At 49.4% G+C, this 19,705-nt stretch overlaps 1 protein-coding gene across 8 annotated transcripts in view; it reads left to right on the forward strand.

Annotated features, from left to right (window-relative positions):
• The window catches only part of RALGAPA1 (Ral GTPase activating protein catalytic subunit alpha 1), a 1,128,412-nt gene that overhangs the window by 193,422 nt on the left and 915,285 nt on the right, over window positions 1-19,705 (forward strand). For all 8 annotated transcript variants that reach the window (XM_069638431.1, XM_069638437.1, XM_069638433.1 and 5 more), the window contains exons 7-8: window positions 8,940-9,055; window positions 11,014-11,152. In XM_069638431.1, coding sequence (XP_069494532.1) covers window positions 8,940-9,055; window positions 11,014-11,152 — 255 coding nt within the window. The remainder of the gene's footprint in view (window positions 1-8,939; window positions 9,056-11,013; window positions 11,153-19,705) is intronic.

Raw genomic sequence — 19,705 nt, forward strand, 5'->3', positions numbered from 1 at the left:
CATCTTGCTGTAGAGCTGCTTGCATCTTCTACTCTCACACGTCTTAACAGCTTGTGGCCCTACATTGATGCATCTTTTTTTTCAGACTTCTGAACCATTGTGCTAAGACTTTTCTACTCCCCTTCAAAGGAGTGCTTCAGCCCATGCAGACTCTTGCCTATTGACTTTGGCTTAGCCTGTTTTAACTGAATGACTTATTGGGGGATCTGAAAGTATTTGCCTGCTTAAGAAATGTGTGTGGTATCTTGTTTGCTCTAATAATCTTTTCCCTTTTTGCTTGCTCTCAACTAATTCTGAATGCCAACAGTAATACATTAATGTCAACAGCACCCTAGCAATTGTAGTCACCTTTGGGTGTAGGTCTCTGCTGTTTGCCAGTATAGTTGTAAGTGTTTGCTTGAATACTTGTCACTGTGAACCTCTGTGTAACTCCCCTACAGCTCACTTGACCCCTCTTGAGATAAGCCTGGCTGCTCGTCCACACTACCAACCTGTGTAGTACAGACTTATACCAAAGGTTGGGTTACTACTACTAGGAGATCAGGGTTGTTGCAGTGCACCCTAAGGGTACTGCATACAATCGTGCCTAACAACTCGGAACATCGATGTCTGCAGCACGGTTGCTCACACTGGTCAGCCACAGGACGGTCCTGGTGCACATCCAAAGGCTCTTGTTCGTAGGACTCAGAGCTGACATAGAGAATGAATGTTCCCTCCACCCAAGGGTCGCAGCTCCTTCACAGGACTGCTGGAGATCTTCCATAGGACAGGGCTCTACCAGGGCAGCAGCAGAAGATGGTCGCCAAGCCTTCTTCCGACGGGTCTATGTTCTCCTTGCAGGTCCTATAGCTGGACAGGAGTCTTGGCTCCTTCAGTTTATTCCACGATCTCTCTAGAGTGGGTGCAGGGGTCCTATTTATTATCCTAAAAGCCAGGTAAGCGCAGAAAGTCCCACTAGCCAATGACCGATCTGCCCCCCCCCCTTACACACACGCGCACACACCCCTCACTCTCCCCCCACGCCACTCCAACCCCAATCAGAACCACTAGCGTCAAAACTCATGCATATTACTCAGACACACTGGGACCAGACAGCCCCAGCCCACTTCCTGGCAGCAAACACACATAGCCCTCCAGTAGTCCACCAAAAGCCTCTGCTTTCCCGGGCACTGGAAGTCTATATACAGATTTTTCTGGCCTCACAGACCAGGAAGAAGGTTAAGACAAGATGGCCAAAGGGCAAGCGAAAAATCTCGTATTTATTTTTATTATTTATTTATTCGTATTTTTAAAGCGCACAACAGCCCGTGGGCATCGTGGCGCTGTTACATATGAAACATTAATCTGGTTACAAAGGAAGGCTGGTAATGATTACAGGCAATTTGCTTTACAGGTGCATATTTAGTTACATGTTTGACCACCACTAGTCTCACAACGGCTAACCCCACGTGGGGGGATTCACAGCCTTCCTACCTTGTGGGTACTCAACGCTAATTCTACAAAAGGAAGGGTGTAAGAGATGTGCCTCAACTGATGCTTACACAGGTTTTAGCCACAAAGGACCGTGACCAAAGATGCACTGTTAAAAAAATATATAATTCAATAAGGGATAGAACTGGGTTGTGACACAGGATGGCAGAGTTTGATTTTGACAGACATTCTGACAGATCCTGTAGTGTTAATTTGAGGCATGAAAACCCCTCTTGAAAGATAGGGATACTCTGGGTTTCTTTTCTTGATCAATACACGTTACCAACCAAAATGCCACCATTGTGTTGGCATCCTTCTTCGACACCCTTACAATGCCTGCCCAGTTCTTTATTCCCAGTGTCTGCAATTGACTCTGTGAGAACCTGGACATCACGGATCAGGGTTGACCGCCCCTCCCAGGTCCAACTTGGGTCCTTTCTCTCTCCACATGTGGTGTTCCCCAGAGCTCTAACCTCTCATCCTGGCTCTTTAATGTCTACTTGGCCCCTTTGGCCCATCTGATCTCTACCACCTCCTCTAACGTTCAGTATTATAAAGATGACACTCTGCTCTCCTTCAGGCTCCTCCCAACCTCATCTCCTTTCTCGCTCATTCCTGACTGTCTATCCACGATTCAGGATTGATGCACTGCCAACGATCTCTGCCTTAATGCCAGTAAGACGGAGATCCTTCTCATTGGGACCTCTGCTCCCACTTTCCCTCTCTTACTCTGGCTGCCGTCCTTGGCCCCTCTTCCTTCGCCTTCCTGTGAGGCTAAAAACCTTGGTGTCATCTTCAACACTACTCTCTCTTTCTCTCCTCACATCACAGATCTTGCCAAGAAGGCCAACTACCATCTGCACCTCTGTTACGAAAGATTTCCATTTATGTGTAATTTTCCCTCCAGTTGTGTACCCCCCAACCTTTTGCTGTTGTCTTACCATCCGAGCCTGACTTTTGCCAGGGGAGCACAGCCTTCAGCTGCACTCCCTGGGCTTTTCGCTCACTTTTTATGGGGAAACTGACATGCCCTTAAGACAGTCAGTACTGGGAGACTGTTTCCCTTAGTCCTTGTCAATGTTGCAACTTTTCGGCAACATGTTGAAAGTGCACATTGTACCTTACAGTACAATGCACTTGGGTCCCCTTGTCATTTCCCAGGGCCCCAGACGCCCTCAAAGGATTTTTCAGAAGTGCAGACGTGCCTTGGACAGGACTGGTGGCAGCGTATCTTTTTGCATATTTTTAACCCTTTCTTGCTAGGCAAACCGCGCTTACTTCATTTGGCATATGAAGGGGGCCTGGCTCCAAAATGGCCATGCCACGAGGTTCTTTGTCCTGTCCTTTGGCCATCTTGCCCCTTTGCCTTTCCCGGGTCGAGCCGACCCAGGGCAGTCCTTATTTGGGCATGCATTCTCCCACTAATGCCAAGCTTTGTGGGCTTCTACATGCCTTGTGTGTGTGCTGCCAGGATGTGGGTTGGACTGTCTAGTCCCAATACACATCCTGGGTGCCAGAGAGTCTGGTGTGTTCGGAACGACTGTGACCACCGTGGTCTGTGATTGGTCCACGTCTGGTGTGCCTGTATGTGAGCAGATCTCCCATTGGGACCTCTTTGTTTTGGTGCAAAGAGATTCTGGATAAGAGAAGGCCCCAAACACCCACACCAGGTCGATCTCTTGAGTTCTCACTGAATCAAGGATAGGATCGAAGTATCCTGAAAGTAAGAAGCCGAGTTGAGGAACTACTGGTGACCCGCTGGAAGGTTTGGCACCCTGTGCCCGCTGTCGTCCTGTGGGAGCCCTCTGCATCTGATCGAACTAGGTCTGCGAAGATGCTTTGACCCATTAGAATAGTGGGACCAACGATTCTCGACACCTTCATAAAACCCTGCAAGTAAGCCTTCTCGGAAGTGTCCCTGGGCCACCAAATGGACTGACAAGCTTGTGCAGGACCTTTGCTCTGACACCGCCACTGTTTCGAGGAGACCCTTGAAAGTTAGTACATCGCAAGCTCTGGGTTCTCGGCACCCTCACCCCGAATTTTGTACACTTGACATTCTCAGGTCTGGAATAAAGAGAGGGCGCCTGAACCGGAATACACACGGTTACTTCGCCGCCCACCCATGGTGACTAACTTCACATGTGCTTTGCTTCTGTGCCCCTCTGTGCCCTGAAGCCTGCTACAGTGAAACTGGCATGGTCCCTCCACCAGGAGCGGAGGAATCACCACTGCCCCGTTTGGAATCAATGCTGTAACTTCGCTGCTGAAAGCCGCAGAGCCGCACAACTGCCGCATTTGAACCTGCAACCGAAGTGGACTCGACTGCCGAAGTTTGGTCGCAGTGCGCAGGGGCAGTCGGTGAGTACTTGCAAACCTTACCGGTGGCCCCTAGTGCATCCACCCATTTTTACGCACAAGTGTGCCCTGAAGGCCACTCTCTCTTCCACAGATAGCCTGAGCTATCAAACCATTCCCCACTCCTGTAACCTGGTCTGCCCTCTTTGGGAAACCCTCCACGAATAGTGGGAACTTATTCTTCATAGTGTCACCCATCTTCCTGAGCTGCTTCAGCCCCGTCAAGAGACCCTGTTTTGGCCCTTCCGCACTATCGCGCGCACCAGCATTTGAAAGTACATTGAGCGCTAGGCTCCTCTCTTCGTAGGGACTGGACTGCCTCTCAGTTAACTTCTTGAAGAATTGCCCAAAGACTATTTGCACTGCTTGTTTCCTTCCCTTTTAGGTTGTAGACCCATTCTGTATTTATTAACCCTTTAGGCCACTTGGTATTGTATTTATGTATAGTAGTAGAATTGTATTGGTTTAAAGGTATTACTGTTGATAATTACTGTTGAAACTCAAATGCCTTGAATAAATGTACATGTATTTTTAATATATATACACCTGACTGGGAGTGATTTGTAAGTGCCCTTTAATCTGTGTGCTCATTGAGGTCTTTCAGTTAACCTCACCCCTCCTGACACCTAGTCTTGACCGCCACCAATGCTACCTTGATTGGTCTGGTTTGTCCAGAAGGTTACCTTGTTACAAGAATCTAGGCTGGCCTTCTGAACCTCTGCCCACCAGGTCAGAGTTCAGAAGTCCATCTTAACCTCCTCAAAGGGACTCTTCCCTTTCTGAACTTCCACAGAAGCTCACCGTCTCCAGAGCCCTGGTTCTCTGTAGACTGGACTACTGCACCTGCCTCTTTGTCAATCTGCCTTCCTCTACTCTCCGCCCTTCGCAACTCATCCAGAACAGGACTGCAAGACTTATTCTTGGGCCAAGCCCAGGGACTGTATCTCTCAGACCTGCAATCTCCACTGATTCCCAGCGGCTGCGAAGATCAAGTTTAAGACCCTTTGCATTGTCCACAAGTCTTTCTGGTGTATGGGCTCGCACTACATCCAATGCTCTCTTCCAAAATACTTTCCTTCTGGAGCCCTTCACTCTGCTACCTCCAACTCTCTAAGGGTCATACACTACTCCAGGTGGAGAGTGGGGGTAGATCTCTGTCCTCTGCTGGTGCCTCCCTCTGGAATGGCCTCCCTGCCCCTCTCAAACCTGAGGTGGACCACCTGAAGTTCCAGAAGCAGCTCAAAATGTTCCTCTTCTCCTCTGCTTTTTCCCCCCTCTCCCTTCCCTGCTGACCTTCCTGACCTACCTGTCTGCTGTACTGACTGGTTGCTTGGCTACCCTCAGAGTCTCACTGGGTACAAGGCTCTTTCCCGATCAGTCTCCCCTGCACTGCCTCCGGGCCCACTATGCACTTAGGGGCTGTAACTGCAACCACCACAGTCCCTTGCCTCTTTACTTTCCCAGAGCCGCTCTGCCCTGGCTGCACATACTCTTAAGTTAGTTTAACAAAGGTAGCGGGCGCCCCTCTCTCGCAAGAACAGACATGATAACCTGTTCAGTGGTTATTAACCACTTGAGAGTTCGCAGCCACTGCTTTTACTCACTGTGCTTTCACAGGTGGGAAATATCCATTTGCATATCAGTCTTTGTCCTGCCCAGGGGCAGTCCAGCACCGAAATACAATGGCAATTCCAATCTGAACGAGAGTACCACCAGCAACCCCATACACGTGTTTCACCCTTGTTGGGGATCATCAGTGAGGTGAAGCTGATGCCTCTCTAAGCACAGTGAGAGGGAGACCACGTCTGGTTGCCCCCAGGAGACCTAGGGTTACCAATCCCAGGTTCCTTAACAAATAGTTTAACAAAGGTAGCGGGCGCCCCTCTCTCGCAAGAACAGACATGATAACCTGTTCAGTGGTTATTAACCACTTGAGAGTTCGCAGCCACTGCTTTTACTCACTGTGCTTTCACAGATGGGAAATATCCATTTGCATATCAGTCTTTGTCCTGCCCAGGGGCAGTCCAGCACCGAAATACAATGGCAATTCCAATCTGAACGAGAGTACCACCAGCAACCCCATACACGTGTTTCACCCTTGTTGGGGATCATCAGTGAGGTGAAGCTGATGCCTCTCTAAGCACAGTGAGAGGGAGACCACGTCTGGTTGCCCCCAGGAGACCTAGGGTTACCAATCCCAGGTTCCTTAACAAATAGTTTAACAAAGGTAGCGGGCGCCCCTCTCTCGCAAGAACAGACATGATAACCTGTTCAGTGGTTATTAACCACTTGAGAGTTCGCAGCCACTGCTTTTACTCACTGTGCTTTCACAGATGGGAAATATCCATTTGCATATCAGTCTTTGTCCTGCCCAGGGGCAGTCCAGCACCGAAATACAATGGCAATTCCAATCTGAACGAGAGTACCACCAGCAACCCCATACAGGTGTTTCACCCTTGTTGGGGATCATCAGTGAGGTGAAGCTGATGCCTCTCTAAGCACAGTGAGAGGGAGACCACGTCTGGTTGCCCCCAGGAGACCTAGGGTTACCAATCCCAGGTTCCTTAACAAATAGTTTAACAAAGGTAGCGGGCGCCCCTCTCTCGCAAGAACAGACATGATAACCTGCAACCAGACGTGGTCTCCCTCTCACTGTGCTTAGAGAGGCATCAGCTTCACCTCACTGATGATCCCCAACAAGGGTGAAACACGTGTATGGGGTTGCTGGTGGTACTCTCGTTCAGATTGGAGTTGCCATTGTATTTCGGTGCTGGACTGCCCCTGGGCAGGACAAAGACTGATATGCAAATGGATATTTCCCATCTGTGAAAGGCACAGTGAGTAAAAGCAGTGGCTGCGAACTCTCAAGTGGTTAATAACCACTGAACAGGTTATCATGTCTGTTCTTGCGAGAGAGGGGCGCCCGCTACCTTAGTAAAACTATTTTTTAAGGAACCTGGGATTGGTAACCCTAGGTCTCCTGGGGGCAACCAGACGTGGTCTCCCTCTCACTGTGCTTAGAGAGGCATCAGCTTCACCTCACTGATGATCCCCAACAAGGGTGAAACACGTGTATGGGGTTGTTGGTGGTACTCTCGTTCAGATTGGAGTTGCCATTGTATTTCGGTGCTGGACTGCCCCTGGGCAGGACAAAGACTGATATGCAAATGGATATTTCCCATCTGTGAAAGGCACAGTGAGTAAAAGCAGTGGCTGCGAACTCTCAAGTGGTTAATAACCACTGAACAGGTTATCATGTCTGTTCTTGCGAGAGAGGGGCGCCCGCTACCTTAGTAAAACTATTTTTTAAGGAACCTGGGATTGGTAACCCTAGGTCTCCTGGGGGCAACCAGACGTGGTCTCCCTCTCACTGTGCTTAGAGAGGCATCAGCTTCACCTCACTGATGATCCCCAACAAGGGTGAAACACGTGTATGGGGTTGCTGGTGGTACTCTCGTTCAGATTGGAGTTGCCATTGTATTTCGGTGCTGGACTGCCCCTGGGCAGGACAAAGACTGATATGCAAATGGATATTTCCCATCTGTGAAAGGCACAGTGAGTAAAAGCAGTGGCTGCGAACTCTCAAGTGGTTAATAACCACTGAACAGGTTATCATGTCTGTTCTTGCGAGAGAGGGGCGCCCGCTACCTTAGTAAAACTATTTTTTAAGGAACCTGGGATTGGTAACCCTAGGTCTCCTGGGGGCAACCAGACGTGGTCTCCCTCTCACTGTGCTTAGAGAGGCATCAGCTTCACCTCACTGATGATCCCCAACAAGGGTGAAACACGTGTATGGGGTTGCTGGTGGTACTCTCGTTCAGATTGGAGTTGCCATTGTATTTCGGTGCTGGACTGCCCCTGGGCAGGACAAAGACTGATATGCAAATGGATATTTCCCATCTGTGAAAGGCACAGTGAGTAAAAGCAGTGGCTGCGAACTCTCAAGTGGTTAATAACCACTGAACAGGTTATCATGTCTGTTCTTGCGAGAGAGGGGCGCCCGCTACCTTAGTAAAACTATTTTTTAAGGAACCTGGGATTGGTAACCCTAGGTCTCCTGGGGGCAACCAGACGTGGTCTCCCTCTCACTGTGCTTAGAGAGGCATCAGCTTCACCTCACTGATGATCCCCAACAAGGGTGAAACACGTGTATGGGGTTGCTGGTGGTACTCTCGTTCAGATTGGAGTTGCCATTGTATTTCGGTGCTGGACTGCCCCTGGGCAGGACAAAGACTGATATGCAAATGGATATTTCCCATCTGTGAAAGGCACAGTGAGTAAAAGCAGTGGCTGCGAACTCTCAAGTGGTTAATAACCACTGAACAGGTTATCATGTCTGTTCTTGCGAGAGAGGGGCGCCCGCTACCTTAGTAAAACTATTTTTTAAGGAACCTGGGATTGGTAACCCTAGGTCTCCTGGGGGCAACCAGACGTGGTCTCCCTCTCACTGTGCTTAGAGAGGCATCAGCTTCACCTCACTGATGATCCCCAACAAGGGTGAAACACGTGTATGGGGTTGCTGGTGGTACTCTCGTTCAGATTGGAGTTGCCATTGTATTTCGGTGCTGGACTGTCCCTGGGCAGGACAAAGACTGATATGCAAATGGATATTTCCCATCTGTGAAAGGCACAGTGAGTAAAAGCAGTGGCTGCGAACTCTCAAGTGGTTAATAACCACTGAACAGGTTATCATGTCTGTTCTTGCGAGAGAGGGGCGCCCGCTACCTTAGTAAAACTACTCTTAAGTTATGCTGCCCTGTTCCCCTTCCCTCTCCCTGGAACCCCCCCCCCCCAACCAACCCCCTCACCTCCTCCCCTTGCACTTCTCACTCACACTCAAAATTGCACAATCTCAATGACATCTAGTAAGATTGTTTGTCTTGTCCTCCCTCTGTCTTCCCTCCCTTGTTGCGCCTAGAAACACTTGTGTACAGGCGCATTATAAATGACTTGTATCAGAGACATGCCTCATATAATTTAACTTTAACACGCGTGGAAACCGTGTTGCAAAATCTACGCATTGTTGATTCTCGAATGTAATATTGGGTAGCATAACAGTGCCCTTCTAATATGTTATGTCCTCCCTTTTTATTTTTTTATCGCCTGTGCAGCGCAAGTTGTGATTGAGGAAATCACGCCGCTGGTGCCCCCACAGTCTGGGGACAAAGGCCAAGAAGACCTGACCTGCTACTTCCTCGACGCCCTTTTAAAGTACATTGTGATCCAGGTACGGATGGTGCATTGTGTGTGCGCTTGGTGTTTTCAGACCACTTCCATTGGGCTGATTGTTTCATAGTGTACCTGTAAGACAACCCATCTGTTTGGTGCATATTTGTTAAACCACCGTGGTTTTTGCTTTCTCCATGAATGAGTTATGGATATTGTTTTGCTATTTGTGACGTTTGTCATGATGAGTGGGAGGAGCACCTTTAGGTCCTGGGGGAATCAGACTAGAAATAAGGACACTGTGGTTAAGGCGTCTGGATGGGCCAGTTCTTCCTGGTTGTTTCAGTCCTAGGGATGTAGAGCCCTGCTTGCTTCCTGCGTGTCCCAGTCCTAGGGATGTAGAGCCCTGCTTGCTTCCTATGTGTCCCAGTCCTAGGGATGTAGAGCCCTGCTTGCTTCCTGCGTGTCCCAGTCCTAGGGATGTAGAGCCCTGCTCGCTTCCTGCGTGTCCCAGTCCTAGGGATGTAGAGCCCTGCTCGCTTCCTGCGTGTCCCAGTCCTAGGGATGTCGAGCCCTGCTTGCTTCTTTCTTTCCCTTTTCCTAGGGTTATAGGTCTCTGCTCGCTTCTTGGGTGTCCAGTCCTAGGGAATGTAGAGCCCTGCTCGCTTCGTGTGCGTCTGTCCTGCCCTGCTCGCCTCTTGGGTGTCCCAGTCCTAGGGATGTAGAGCCCTGCTCGCTTCTTGGGTGTCCCAATCCTTGGGTTGTAGAGCTCTGCTCGCTTCTGGGGTGTCCCAGTCCTAGGGATGTAGAGCCCTGCTCGCTTCATGTGTGTCTGTCCTGCCCTGCATGCTTCTTGGGTGTCCCAGTCCTAGGGTTGCAGAGCTCTGCTCCCTTCTTGGTTGTCTCAGTCCTAGGAATGTAGAGCCCTGCTCGCTTCTTTCTTGTCCTTTTCCCAGGGTTCTAGCTTCCCACTCGCTTCTTGGCTGTCTCGGTCCTAGTTGTGTAGAGCTCGGCTCACTTCTTGGGTGTCTCAGTCCTAGGTATGTAGAGCCCTGCTCACCTCTTGGCAACCTCCTGCCAGGAAATACTCCTTTCCAGCTTGCATTGGGTAATTGACAGGTCTAGATACACTCATCCTCTAGCTGCAAGTCACCCTCCTGGAACTACATGAATACCTTTCAACACACTCCTACCAACAAATATTTCTTTCCCCGTGATCTTTTTTTTTTGGGTCAAACTGTGATGATCTCACCATCCAGCCAGGGCTTGTCATCCTGGACCCGTAGATATTATCACATTCTGGCTAGGTCTGAAACGGGCTCGCAAGTCTGTTCTCTTTCTATTCAAGTGCATCTAAGGTTAAAACACCACAGTTCCTCAATATGCACCAAGCGCAACCTTGGGGGTGACATTGAGTGCCCACACTCATGAACTCTGATCTGCACTGTAATCCCTCAGATGATAAAATGGCTGCAGTCCCCTAGACACCCAGTTCTCATTTTGTTTATTTTATAACCCCACTGACTGTTGATGTAAGACTATGGGCCTAATTCACAGCGTTTTATAATGGCAAAACCCCATCAGAAAACAATCTGTGAATTAGGCCCTTTGTAATCTTGGTGCCTTCTCTTATATCAAAATCCGTCAGCGGATTGTGGGCTTTGCATTAAGTGCTTAAATAACGTTCTGAAATATTGGATTTTCCAAATTCTGCTATCCTTTCCTCTAATTGGCATGTTGATAATGCAACATGTTGGCTAAGGCTAAGAACATGCACATGGACAGTGTGGTTTGTTTCTCACTGTGGAGAGGGGGAAGTTGGTTCTCTTTGAGGCATGTTGACTGGGTGTAAAAAGAAAATGAATGCATGTGAGGTGTCCGGCTGAGATGCAGGGAATCTTAACACGGCTTAGAAATGCCAAAGACGAGTACTGCTTCCATGATTGGGGGCCAGCAGGGACAGGTGATGCACGATAAAGAAGCTGTTGGAAAAGGTAACCAGAGGACATTCCCTTTCAGGTGCGGAGTTTGGAATGGAGGAATAAGGACAAGCAGGAGAGTGGCTTCTCGTTCCTCTTCTCGCAGTTCAAGAAATATTACCTGCCTTATATTTTCCCTACCATCTGCAAAGAGACCAGCCTTTATAACCCCGTTCTTGGTAAGCACAATCTATGACTACTACTAATCACTATTTCTTTCCTTCCTCATGAGCTTAATCCCTTATTTTCAGTTTATGCAATCCTGAATACCTTGTGCTTGGAGAGCATAGTACGCCATTTTCAGTTTGTGTCCTTGAGGAGCACTAGGCAAGCTATGATATCTGGGATTCCATCTGCCTCGGATTCGTACGTATTTAGGAATATGTGACGAATCGGAGGATGCCGTCTCTTCCCCCATGGGGCCAGGGCAGTGCGTCTACAGTACAATACCCCCCCCCTCCTCCCCCCCTGGTGCGGATGGTGCACTGAAGGATGATCACTTGGGGGAGGAACCCCCCCTATGGGACGACTATGTTCAGAGAAGGCAGTATGCCCCCGCGTTAGCATCCCTTAACCCTTCTTCAATGTTCAGTCCTCCCCTCCCTTCTGTTGATGAAGCCAATATCTGTTTTGTCAGGTTAGTCCATCTAATATACTTGACAAGCTTCAGACCTTAGAAAATACAAAGGATGCTACATCTGACTCTGACGGGTACTGAGAAGAAGAGGATGATCTGGAGTCCATGGATCACTTTCGGGAAGCAGAAGGAGCACTCTAGTTTGCCAACAAATGTGATTGGCCCAAAGCAACCCCCTTTCCTAACGCTGAATTTTTTATTTATTTTTGTGAACTTTTTTAACATCTTTATTTATTGGTTCTGAAGGAGACATGGGTGGCTGCACAAAACATATACAGGCGTGAACGGATACCGGACAACTTTGAGCAAAGGCACATAAAGGATTAACATGTATGTATTGAATTATTGTACACGGTTGAGGACATTTCAACTGACGGCGCACACAAGCCCATTCCCAATCCTAGAGTAGAGCTAGATATTTATACAGCTTGGACTTTATGCTCCATGACGGGCCTCTTATGTGTAGTCTTGAAAGGGAAGCCAGGTTGCCACGTAGGTGGGGTGCCTCCCTTCAGTCGGGACCGTTATTTTCTCAGAATCCAACATCTCCCAGTTTCCCCAGCACTGGCTCGTCTTCAACCTTCTAGTTACGATCTAGGGCGGTCTTGTCCTGTCCCCGCAATCTCCTACAAAATCATCAAAGGGTCTAAGGGCAGGTCAATTGCTACCATGGATCTGATATGTGAGAGGGCCTACTTCCAATAGGTTTGGGCCTTGGGTGTGTAGCCACCACATGTGCATGTTGGTGCTGCTTTCTTGGCAGCCTCCAACAGTTCTCAGGGCACAAGGGGGCTGTGGGGTGTACTCTGTCCGGGGCATAGTATCATCGGTAGCAAAGTTTAAGTTGGCATTCCTTGTCTGAGGTGCACCTGGAGATCTTATGGTTGCTTTCCCATATATGATGCCATGAGTGCTCCCAAATGGCCACACCCAAATTCTTTTCCCAACCCAATAGGTATGGCAAACGTTCTAGGGGGTCGAAGCGATCAAGCAAATTATAAAGTCCTGAAACACTGTCCTTAGTTGTACCTGCCAGGTAAGTAAGTTCTAAAGCCTTGAGGTGCCTGGTGCCTCTCTGCCGAATAGTCGGGTGACGACCCCAGTGGCGCAGCTGAAGGTACCGGAACCTTTCCCCCCTCCTGTAATGAAAATAACTGCTTGCATTACTCGAAGGCGATTGGGGACCTGTCGCTGAAAAATTGTCTGAAATTACTCTGGCCAGTCCAAGCCATAAATATTGCTGCATGCTTGCCTGGAGTAAACTCTGGGCTGCTGGCCACGGGCGGCAGTGGGCCCAAGCCTGTGGGAGTGCTCCATCTTTTAGTTGCCAGGTTCCGGCATGTGAGTGTGTGGAGTGTCGAGAAGAGAAGTGCAGACCTGATCGGGCAGCTGCTCAGTTAGACGAACAGCCGCCGTTTCAGAGGGATCGATGATGCTGCCTGTTCAATCTGTGCCCACTGTGGGATCTCCCCTGACTGTCCCCATGTACAGATATGCGAGAGATGGGGGGGGGGCACGTAGTATCGGTAGATGTTGGGGACTCCCATTCCACCAAAGGTCTCCTTACGCATTAGGACTCTCATACCTACTCTCGGCTCACTGTGATGTCCGATGTAAGCCAAAATTTTCCCCCTGTAGCTCGTGCAGTTTTTTAATTGGGATAGCATCGGGGAGGGCCATAAAGTGGTAGATAAGCCTTGGGACAATGGTCGTTTTAACTGCCGTTATTTGCCCTAGCCACGAGGTCGTTTCCTTAGGCCTCCGCTTCAGATCTGATTCTACGCCCGTAAGTAAAGACGGAATATTTGCGATGCATAGTGATTTAATGGACCTAGTGATGTTAACGCCCAGACATTCAATATGGTCTTGCTTCCATTTGTTCGGATATGTCGGCAAGCATTTTAATATCCGCGGGTGGTAATGCGACAGCCAGGCCTAAGAATTTAGTGTAATAGGCTGAGAACCCAGAGGCTCAGACGAAATCCTCAAGTTTGAATGAGGTGCGGCACTCAATCCCGGTCCTGATGGTCAGAGAGCAAGATGTCCGCGTAGAGGGATATTTTCTGCTCATGACCCTGATGAGAGATACCCTGACTGTCTTGATGATTATGAACACTGTATATGGCCAGAACCGGCTGTCAGAATTTCGGTCTAAAGCCAGACTTTTGGTGGTCAGCTGCAAGGTAAAACAAGTCCAGTCGGTGAAAAGCTTTGTGAGCGTCAAGGGCCAAGTGTCACACGTGAAGGGGAAGCCGAAGAGAGTACGATCCTCCCACCTTGGTTGTTCAGAGATCTCTGATGTTTAGCAAACAGGTCACCACATGACAGCCAAAAAGGGGACGAGGGGCTAGAGGTTGTGGATAGGTAGTGGGGGGAGTTTAAGAACATCGGAAAGTGTGTTGGGGATGCATAAATGGATGGGTACGGGGGAGTTAGGAAAACACCATTCAACCTGCACACATGTACTTAAAAGCCCAATACTCTCTTGATTGAGTCTGGCCTGTGGTATCACACCTACTACTGGTACCTGTCAACCTACTGCTCACTACCCTGCCCTCTGTCTCTTTCGTAGACCCTCAAACATCTGAACACATGGATGAATGTGATGTAGCAACACAAAGACATGATGAGAAGCACTAGATCCTAAAACAAGCCATGCATGATGAGGAACACAACAATTCACATTAGACACATGGAACATAAACCGACAATGTCTCCATGCCCTGAAACTCATATCTTAACTCACTGTTACCCTACAAAATGCACCCCATTGCCGCATAGGGCTAATGCATGTACAACTCACAAGAATTGTTCTTTAAGGTAGTCCAAAACACTGCCCCGTTACCTCACTGGGCTAATGCATGTCCCCATAAATTACCACGTTACAGAGAAGTGAAATCACTAGGAGTTAATAAAAACTGCCCTGTTTCATCCCAGGATTTAAATGCATGTACGCCGTGTTATGGTTCTTAATCCACAACATAATTTACACAAACATGATTCCACATTGCACTGTTATGGTGCTGCACTTATCTTTGGCTTACGGAGCCACGCAGCATCTCCAAGCAAGTTGCTGTAGTCCGTGAACAAATGCTGTGCTCAGTCTGCTTTCCCGCCGCAATCACAGCTGCTGCCCAGGCATAAGGAAGCCTTTCTCCAAACACGTCACCGCTGCGGCCAGGATCGACACAGCCTCCATCAGCCTGTAGAATGGCACGCAGTTTCCTGCTGTTCTCTGGCGCTCCCTGTGTTAGGGAGAATCCTCAAAAATGTGTTCATTCCCTCCACCTAGAGACCCCCCAGCAACTTTGCTGGATTTTGAGGACTTGACTATTTTTAACCTGGAGAAAGTGTGAGCTTTTTTTTCCCACTCTTGTGTATTTTGTGTGAATTTTGCCTTTGTGTGTCTTTTTGGTTATGGAGTTTAACAAACTCCATAGGCATCATCTTTTTCAATTGTCACACAGCACCTTCAGTGCAGTAACGCAGGGAAGTCCTTTAGATTTCCCCAAGTTTAAATACCTTCTCTGGGATCAACTACTGCTTCCCAAAACAGTGGAGTGAAATTGACTTTACTTAGTCCTGTATAATTGTAGACCCAGCACACCCTATCTTACAATAGAGTGCTGGAGGGGTTACTTAGTGTGTCTAGTTACTCATGGAGTTTAGTTACTGTGTGTCTAGTTACCCTGTGTCTAGTTACTCATGGAGCATTTACATGTTACCCTTTCCTCTCAGAATGGCTGGTGGCAGTGGTTTTGCAATGAACTACCATGGTTTACCCCGACCGCAAATTGTTTGCAGCCCTGGTAACGTTAAATCGCGGGAGCCCTGTTTTTCAAAATGGCACTGAGCCTCTTTTGTTAAAATGGTCCGTGGTAATCTTTTTTCGCCATTTCTTTGTGGAAAGGTCCTCGAGTTTTTCTCGGCATGCCAAACCAGGTTTAGCCTCTTTATTCATTCGCCTTTGGCGGGCTTCTGGAGTGAAATCCGCCTCTGGCTGCAGAGTGTCTGGGGTAGGCAGGAAGTGACAGAGGTGCCCGAAACTCCCTGTGCTTAGTCTCCTAGGAGACCTAAATGCACTCTGTGACAATTGGCTGGCTGACAGTCCGGCGAGGACAGCCACACTGCTGGTTGAGTGGCAGCTAGGCTGGAATGAATGGGAGAGAACTGAATAAAAGACTAGTCTTTTGGGTTGGAAGTCAGAGTCGACCACTAGACGAAGGAACCGAAGAAGAGCTTGAAGAGAACAGCTGCTGCAACTCCTGGACCTTTGGTTTGCCCGGTGAAGCCCTGCTGCAGGTCCGAATTGCCAAGTTCACATCTCGACAGAGAAGCCCTGCAAGGACGACTTCTTCCTGTGAGTTGGTGGGACCAATCAACTCCCAAGTAAGGCACCTGGACACCCATCTCAGAGCTGTTTGAATTTCCTCTGAGTTGCTGCAGGGAACCGTAGAGCCAGGGAGAGGGACACCATATTGTGTGCGTTGTTTGTAAGCTGGCCTAAAGCTATCGGAAGATCCTCCGGACTCCCATGAAGCAGGACTGACCAAGCATGACCACCCCCCTCAGTTGAGTGTGGGACCTCAGATGTGAGGAAAGTCCACCTAGACAGCTAGGAACTGTGGTTATTGCTATTTGCTGTACTGCAAGGAGCTAAAATGTGAAACGGCTACTGAAAGTAAAGTTTGCGGGTTGCCAGCTTTGACGGTGCCTATACAGTGCAGGAGTCCCCCGGTGTCCCACCTCTTGTCCCCACGACAGAGGCCCAGGAACAGCGAGATCTGCGGAGCTGTACTAACAAAAGTCTTCATCTGCATCTTTTTCTTCTTTACTAAGGTACTGTAAAGCTAGCCTAAGAGAACTTACCTCTTACTGTGGAAGTGCTTGTAACTTCTGCAACCTACAAGTCTAATCAGCTTGTGGCCCTACATTTGGTTCTTCTTTTTCATCAAAGACTCCTAAGAACCTGTGCAAAGACTTTTCCCTTTACTTACCTGAAGTGCTGCATCCTATACAAAGACTTTTGCCTATTGATTGTGGCTTAGCCTATTGAATTGAATGACTCTTCTAAGTGCTGTCTGAAAGTATTTGCCCTGCTTATGAATATTTGTAATTTGTTGTGTTCTAATAACCTTTGCCTTTTACCAACCTTTTAAGAGTGTTCTGAATGCCAACTGTAAGTTATTAATGCCCCCAGCACACTTGTTACTGAAGTCACCTGTGTGTGTAGGTTGTCTGTGGGCCATCGCAAAAGGGCCTTGTCCGATCCAGAAACTCAGTGTACAGTATTGAAGTATATTTCTCCAGCATTGACTCTTTCATGCATTCACATGCTGTGAATATTCCCCGTCGTCAGGCTGGGAACCTCAGTCATTTTAACCTAGTGTTTTCCTATGGAACACTTTGCCACTTCAGTTTCCTATGAACGTCCTTTTTGGCTGCTTTAGTCCCCACCAATAGGACGTAGGGTATAAATAGCCCCGCCCCGCAGCTTCCCTTCAGATTTCAACTGTCTCCAAACTGTTGGGATCACCTTGTGTTCGTTGTGTTCGTTGTGTTTTTTGCATGTGTGTGTGTACTATTGGTATTGAGATTGCTTCTGGGGCTCCGAAGAAGTCTCTGTTCCGGCCCTGTGCAACTTGTCTGTTGAAGGTGTATGATGGTGACTGGCATATGGATTGCCTCTACTGCCTTTACCCCTTTACCCCGTCACTCAGCAGACTCTCGCAAGATTTGTAGAGGATTTTCACGAAAGACTCTTACGGACCGCAATCAGCGGTTGGTTTGTTGGCTTAATGAGGGAACATACCCCGCCACGGAGGTGGGGTTGGTCCAGAGCTTGTCCTCTGAGATGGCCTGTACAGGCAGCGTATCATCACCTGGTGGCATTGGCTGAGCCTCCGGCTAAGAAATCTCGTCCTGCTCCTGGGTCGGAGGTCGGGATGAATGGTAGATCCTCTGAGTAAGCAACTGTCGAAGGGTGCTGCTTCGTGCCAAGCATGGTCGGTCGGACCATTCCAGAGAGTCTGGAGGTAGGAAGTCCAAGAAAGACTTGTATAAGCACTCCCCTTCAGGGGACCATCACAGGTCGTCCTCTAGCTGGGAGTCCTCTAAGCACCGGTCCGGCGCTGCCAAGCAGGCCGGTTCCCCTGGGAAATCTACACCACAGGTGGTGGTTCCGACGATGTCCTCTGCCATCTACGGTGCCGTCGTCGACGGTTGTGTCATCGGCTCTGGCAATGATAGGGATTGATAAAGGCCAGATGCTTTTCTCATCGCCGAGGTGGATACGGAAGGATTGATGCTGACGAGTGGCGCGTGGCAGTCTTCCGGTGTCCACGGAGGTGGACGTCGACCGGGAGCCGGTGTTGGGTCCGTCGGCCTTGGACCTTCGACGTCTGGGAGCATGGGTGCTGTTCTGGCTAGTTACCCGCTGGTGAACCTGCAGGCTATGTTGTCGCTCCAGGTTCTGTCCACACTGCAATCCTTGTTGTGCCAGCTGGATGCGAGGTTACTCCCTCCTGAATGTGGTCCCGGTGGGGCCTGTTCTGGACGCTGCTGGTGTTGCTCCGCGTTCGTCGGCTGTGGCTGGGTTGCCAGTGCCGCTGCTGGTGAGTGAAGATTGTCCACATTCCTACCCTGAGGAGGGTGAACTGCCGGAGTCGGACAGTGTGCCTCGGGACACCATGTCTACTGGTTCTTCGTCGCCGACGAGGGACGCGGCGTGGGATACGGACGGGGAGGTGGAACAGCCTCATAGTCCAGCGCAACCTTCCCCTCCCGATGATGTTGGGGCGTTCTACACCATGCATGATGGCTAAGGCGTGTGTAGAATTTGGGTTGACTCCAGAGGAGTGCTTCCTGTTCCATCACATGGGCAAGAGATGGAAAGCTGTATTCTCTGTGCCTATTCTGGACCATGTGTGGCAGGAGGACCTGCGCACGATGCAAAATCCCTTCTCGGAACCGGCTGTCAAAGGTAGACTGGAGGAAAAGTTCAAGGCCCCGGAATCTACCCTGAAGTGCTTAGGTTCGCATCCCACTCCTGAGTCTGTGGTGTCGGCGGCGGCCAGTCGTAAGGCCTGAAGCCAACACAGGTGTGTTAATCCTCCGGACAGTGAGGCCAGGAGACAGGATGCCTTCGGGGAGAAGGTTTTGACTGTTGGGCGACTATTGTGAAGGCGGCCAATTTCTTTAGCGATCATGGCGCACTATGATCGTGAGATGTGCCATCGGCTAGCACCTATTTCGGAACATACCGGAGGATCATCACAAGACCGCCATGCTTTTTGGTGCGTGAAGAGGAAGAAGCTTCCAATCACAGTATTAATATTGCTGTTGATCTAGCTGAGTCGTCTGGCTTTAAGCAGATTAACAGGGTAGTGCTGAGTCGCCAAGCCTGGCATAAGCGCACAGACTTTCGCCCGGAGGTACATTAGAAGGTTCTCGACATGCCCTGTGAAGGGGAGCATTTGTTTGGTGACAAAATTGATGATGCCCTCAAAGGGATGAAGGAAGACACAGAGGCTGCTAAATCGTTGGGGGCTTTGCAGAGTGGGGGCTCTTTTCGCTCTCGCTCCTTTCATCCGTTTCAAGGCGCTTTGGGTAATGCCTGGTTTGCTTCCACCAGAGACAGAGGTTACGGTCGGTCTGGTTATTCCTGCCAGGGATATCGGAGATCGGCGCTGTCGGGGCAGAAGAGTCGGACTTTCAGGCCTCCAGGAAAAGGGGTGTGCAGTCAACCTCTAAGGGAAGGCAGGCTAAGCCACAACAATGACTGTCTTCAGGGCAATCTGCTGGGGGCAGGGTGGCAATGCACGTAGACGAGTGGTGCAAGATTACGTCGGACTGTTGGGTGTTGGACACTGTGCGTCTGGGCCAGTCGCTGGAGTTCAAGTGTTCCCCGGTTTCCATTCCTCCAGTGTATGCCATGCAACCACACCTTCACATCCTGCGGCAGGAGTTTGTGCTTATGCTACAGAAAGGGGCTATAGAATTAGTTCCGGTGGCAGAGAAAGGCCAAGGGGTTTACTCCCACTACAAGTGGCAGCCCATTCTGGATCTTTGAGCGTTGAACAAGACTCTGCAACGC

The sequence above is a fragment of the Ambystoma mexicanum genome, chromosome 14 (assembly GCF_040938575.1).
Source record: "Ambystoma mexicanum isolate Mex_15411 chromosome 14, UKY_AmexF1_1, whole genome shotgun sequence".
NCBI lineage: Eukaryota > Metazoa > Chordata > Amphibia > Caudata > Ambystomatidae > Ambystoma > Ambystoma mexicanum.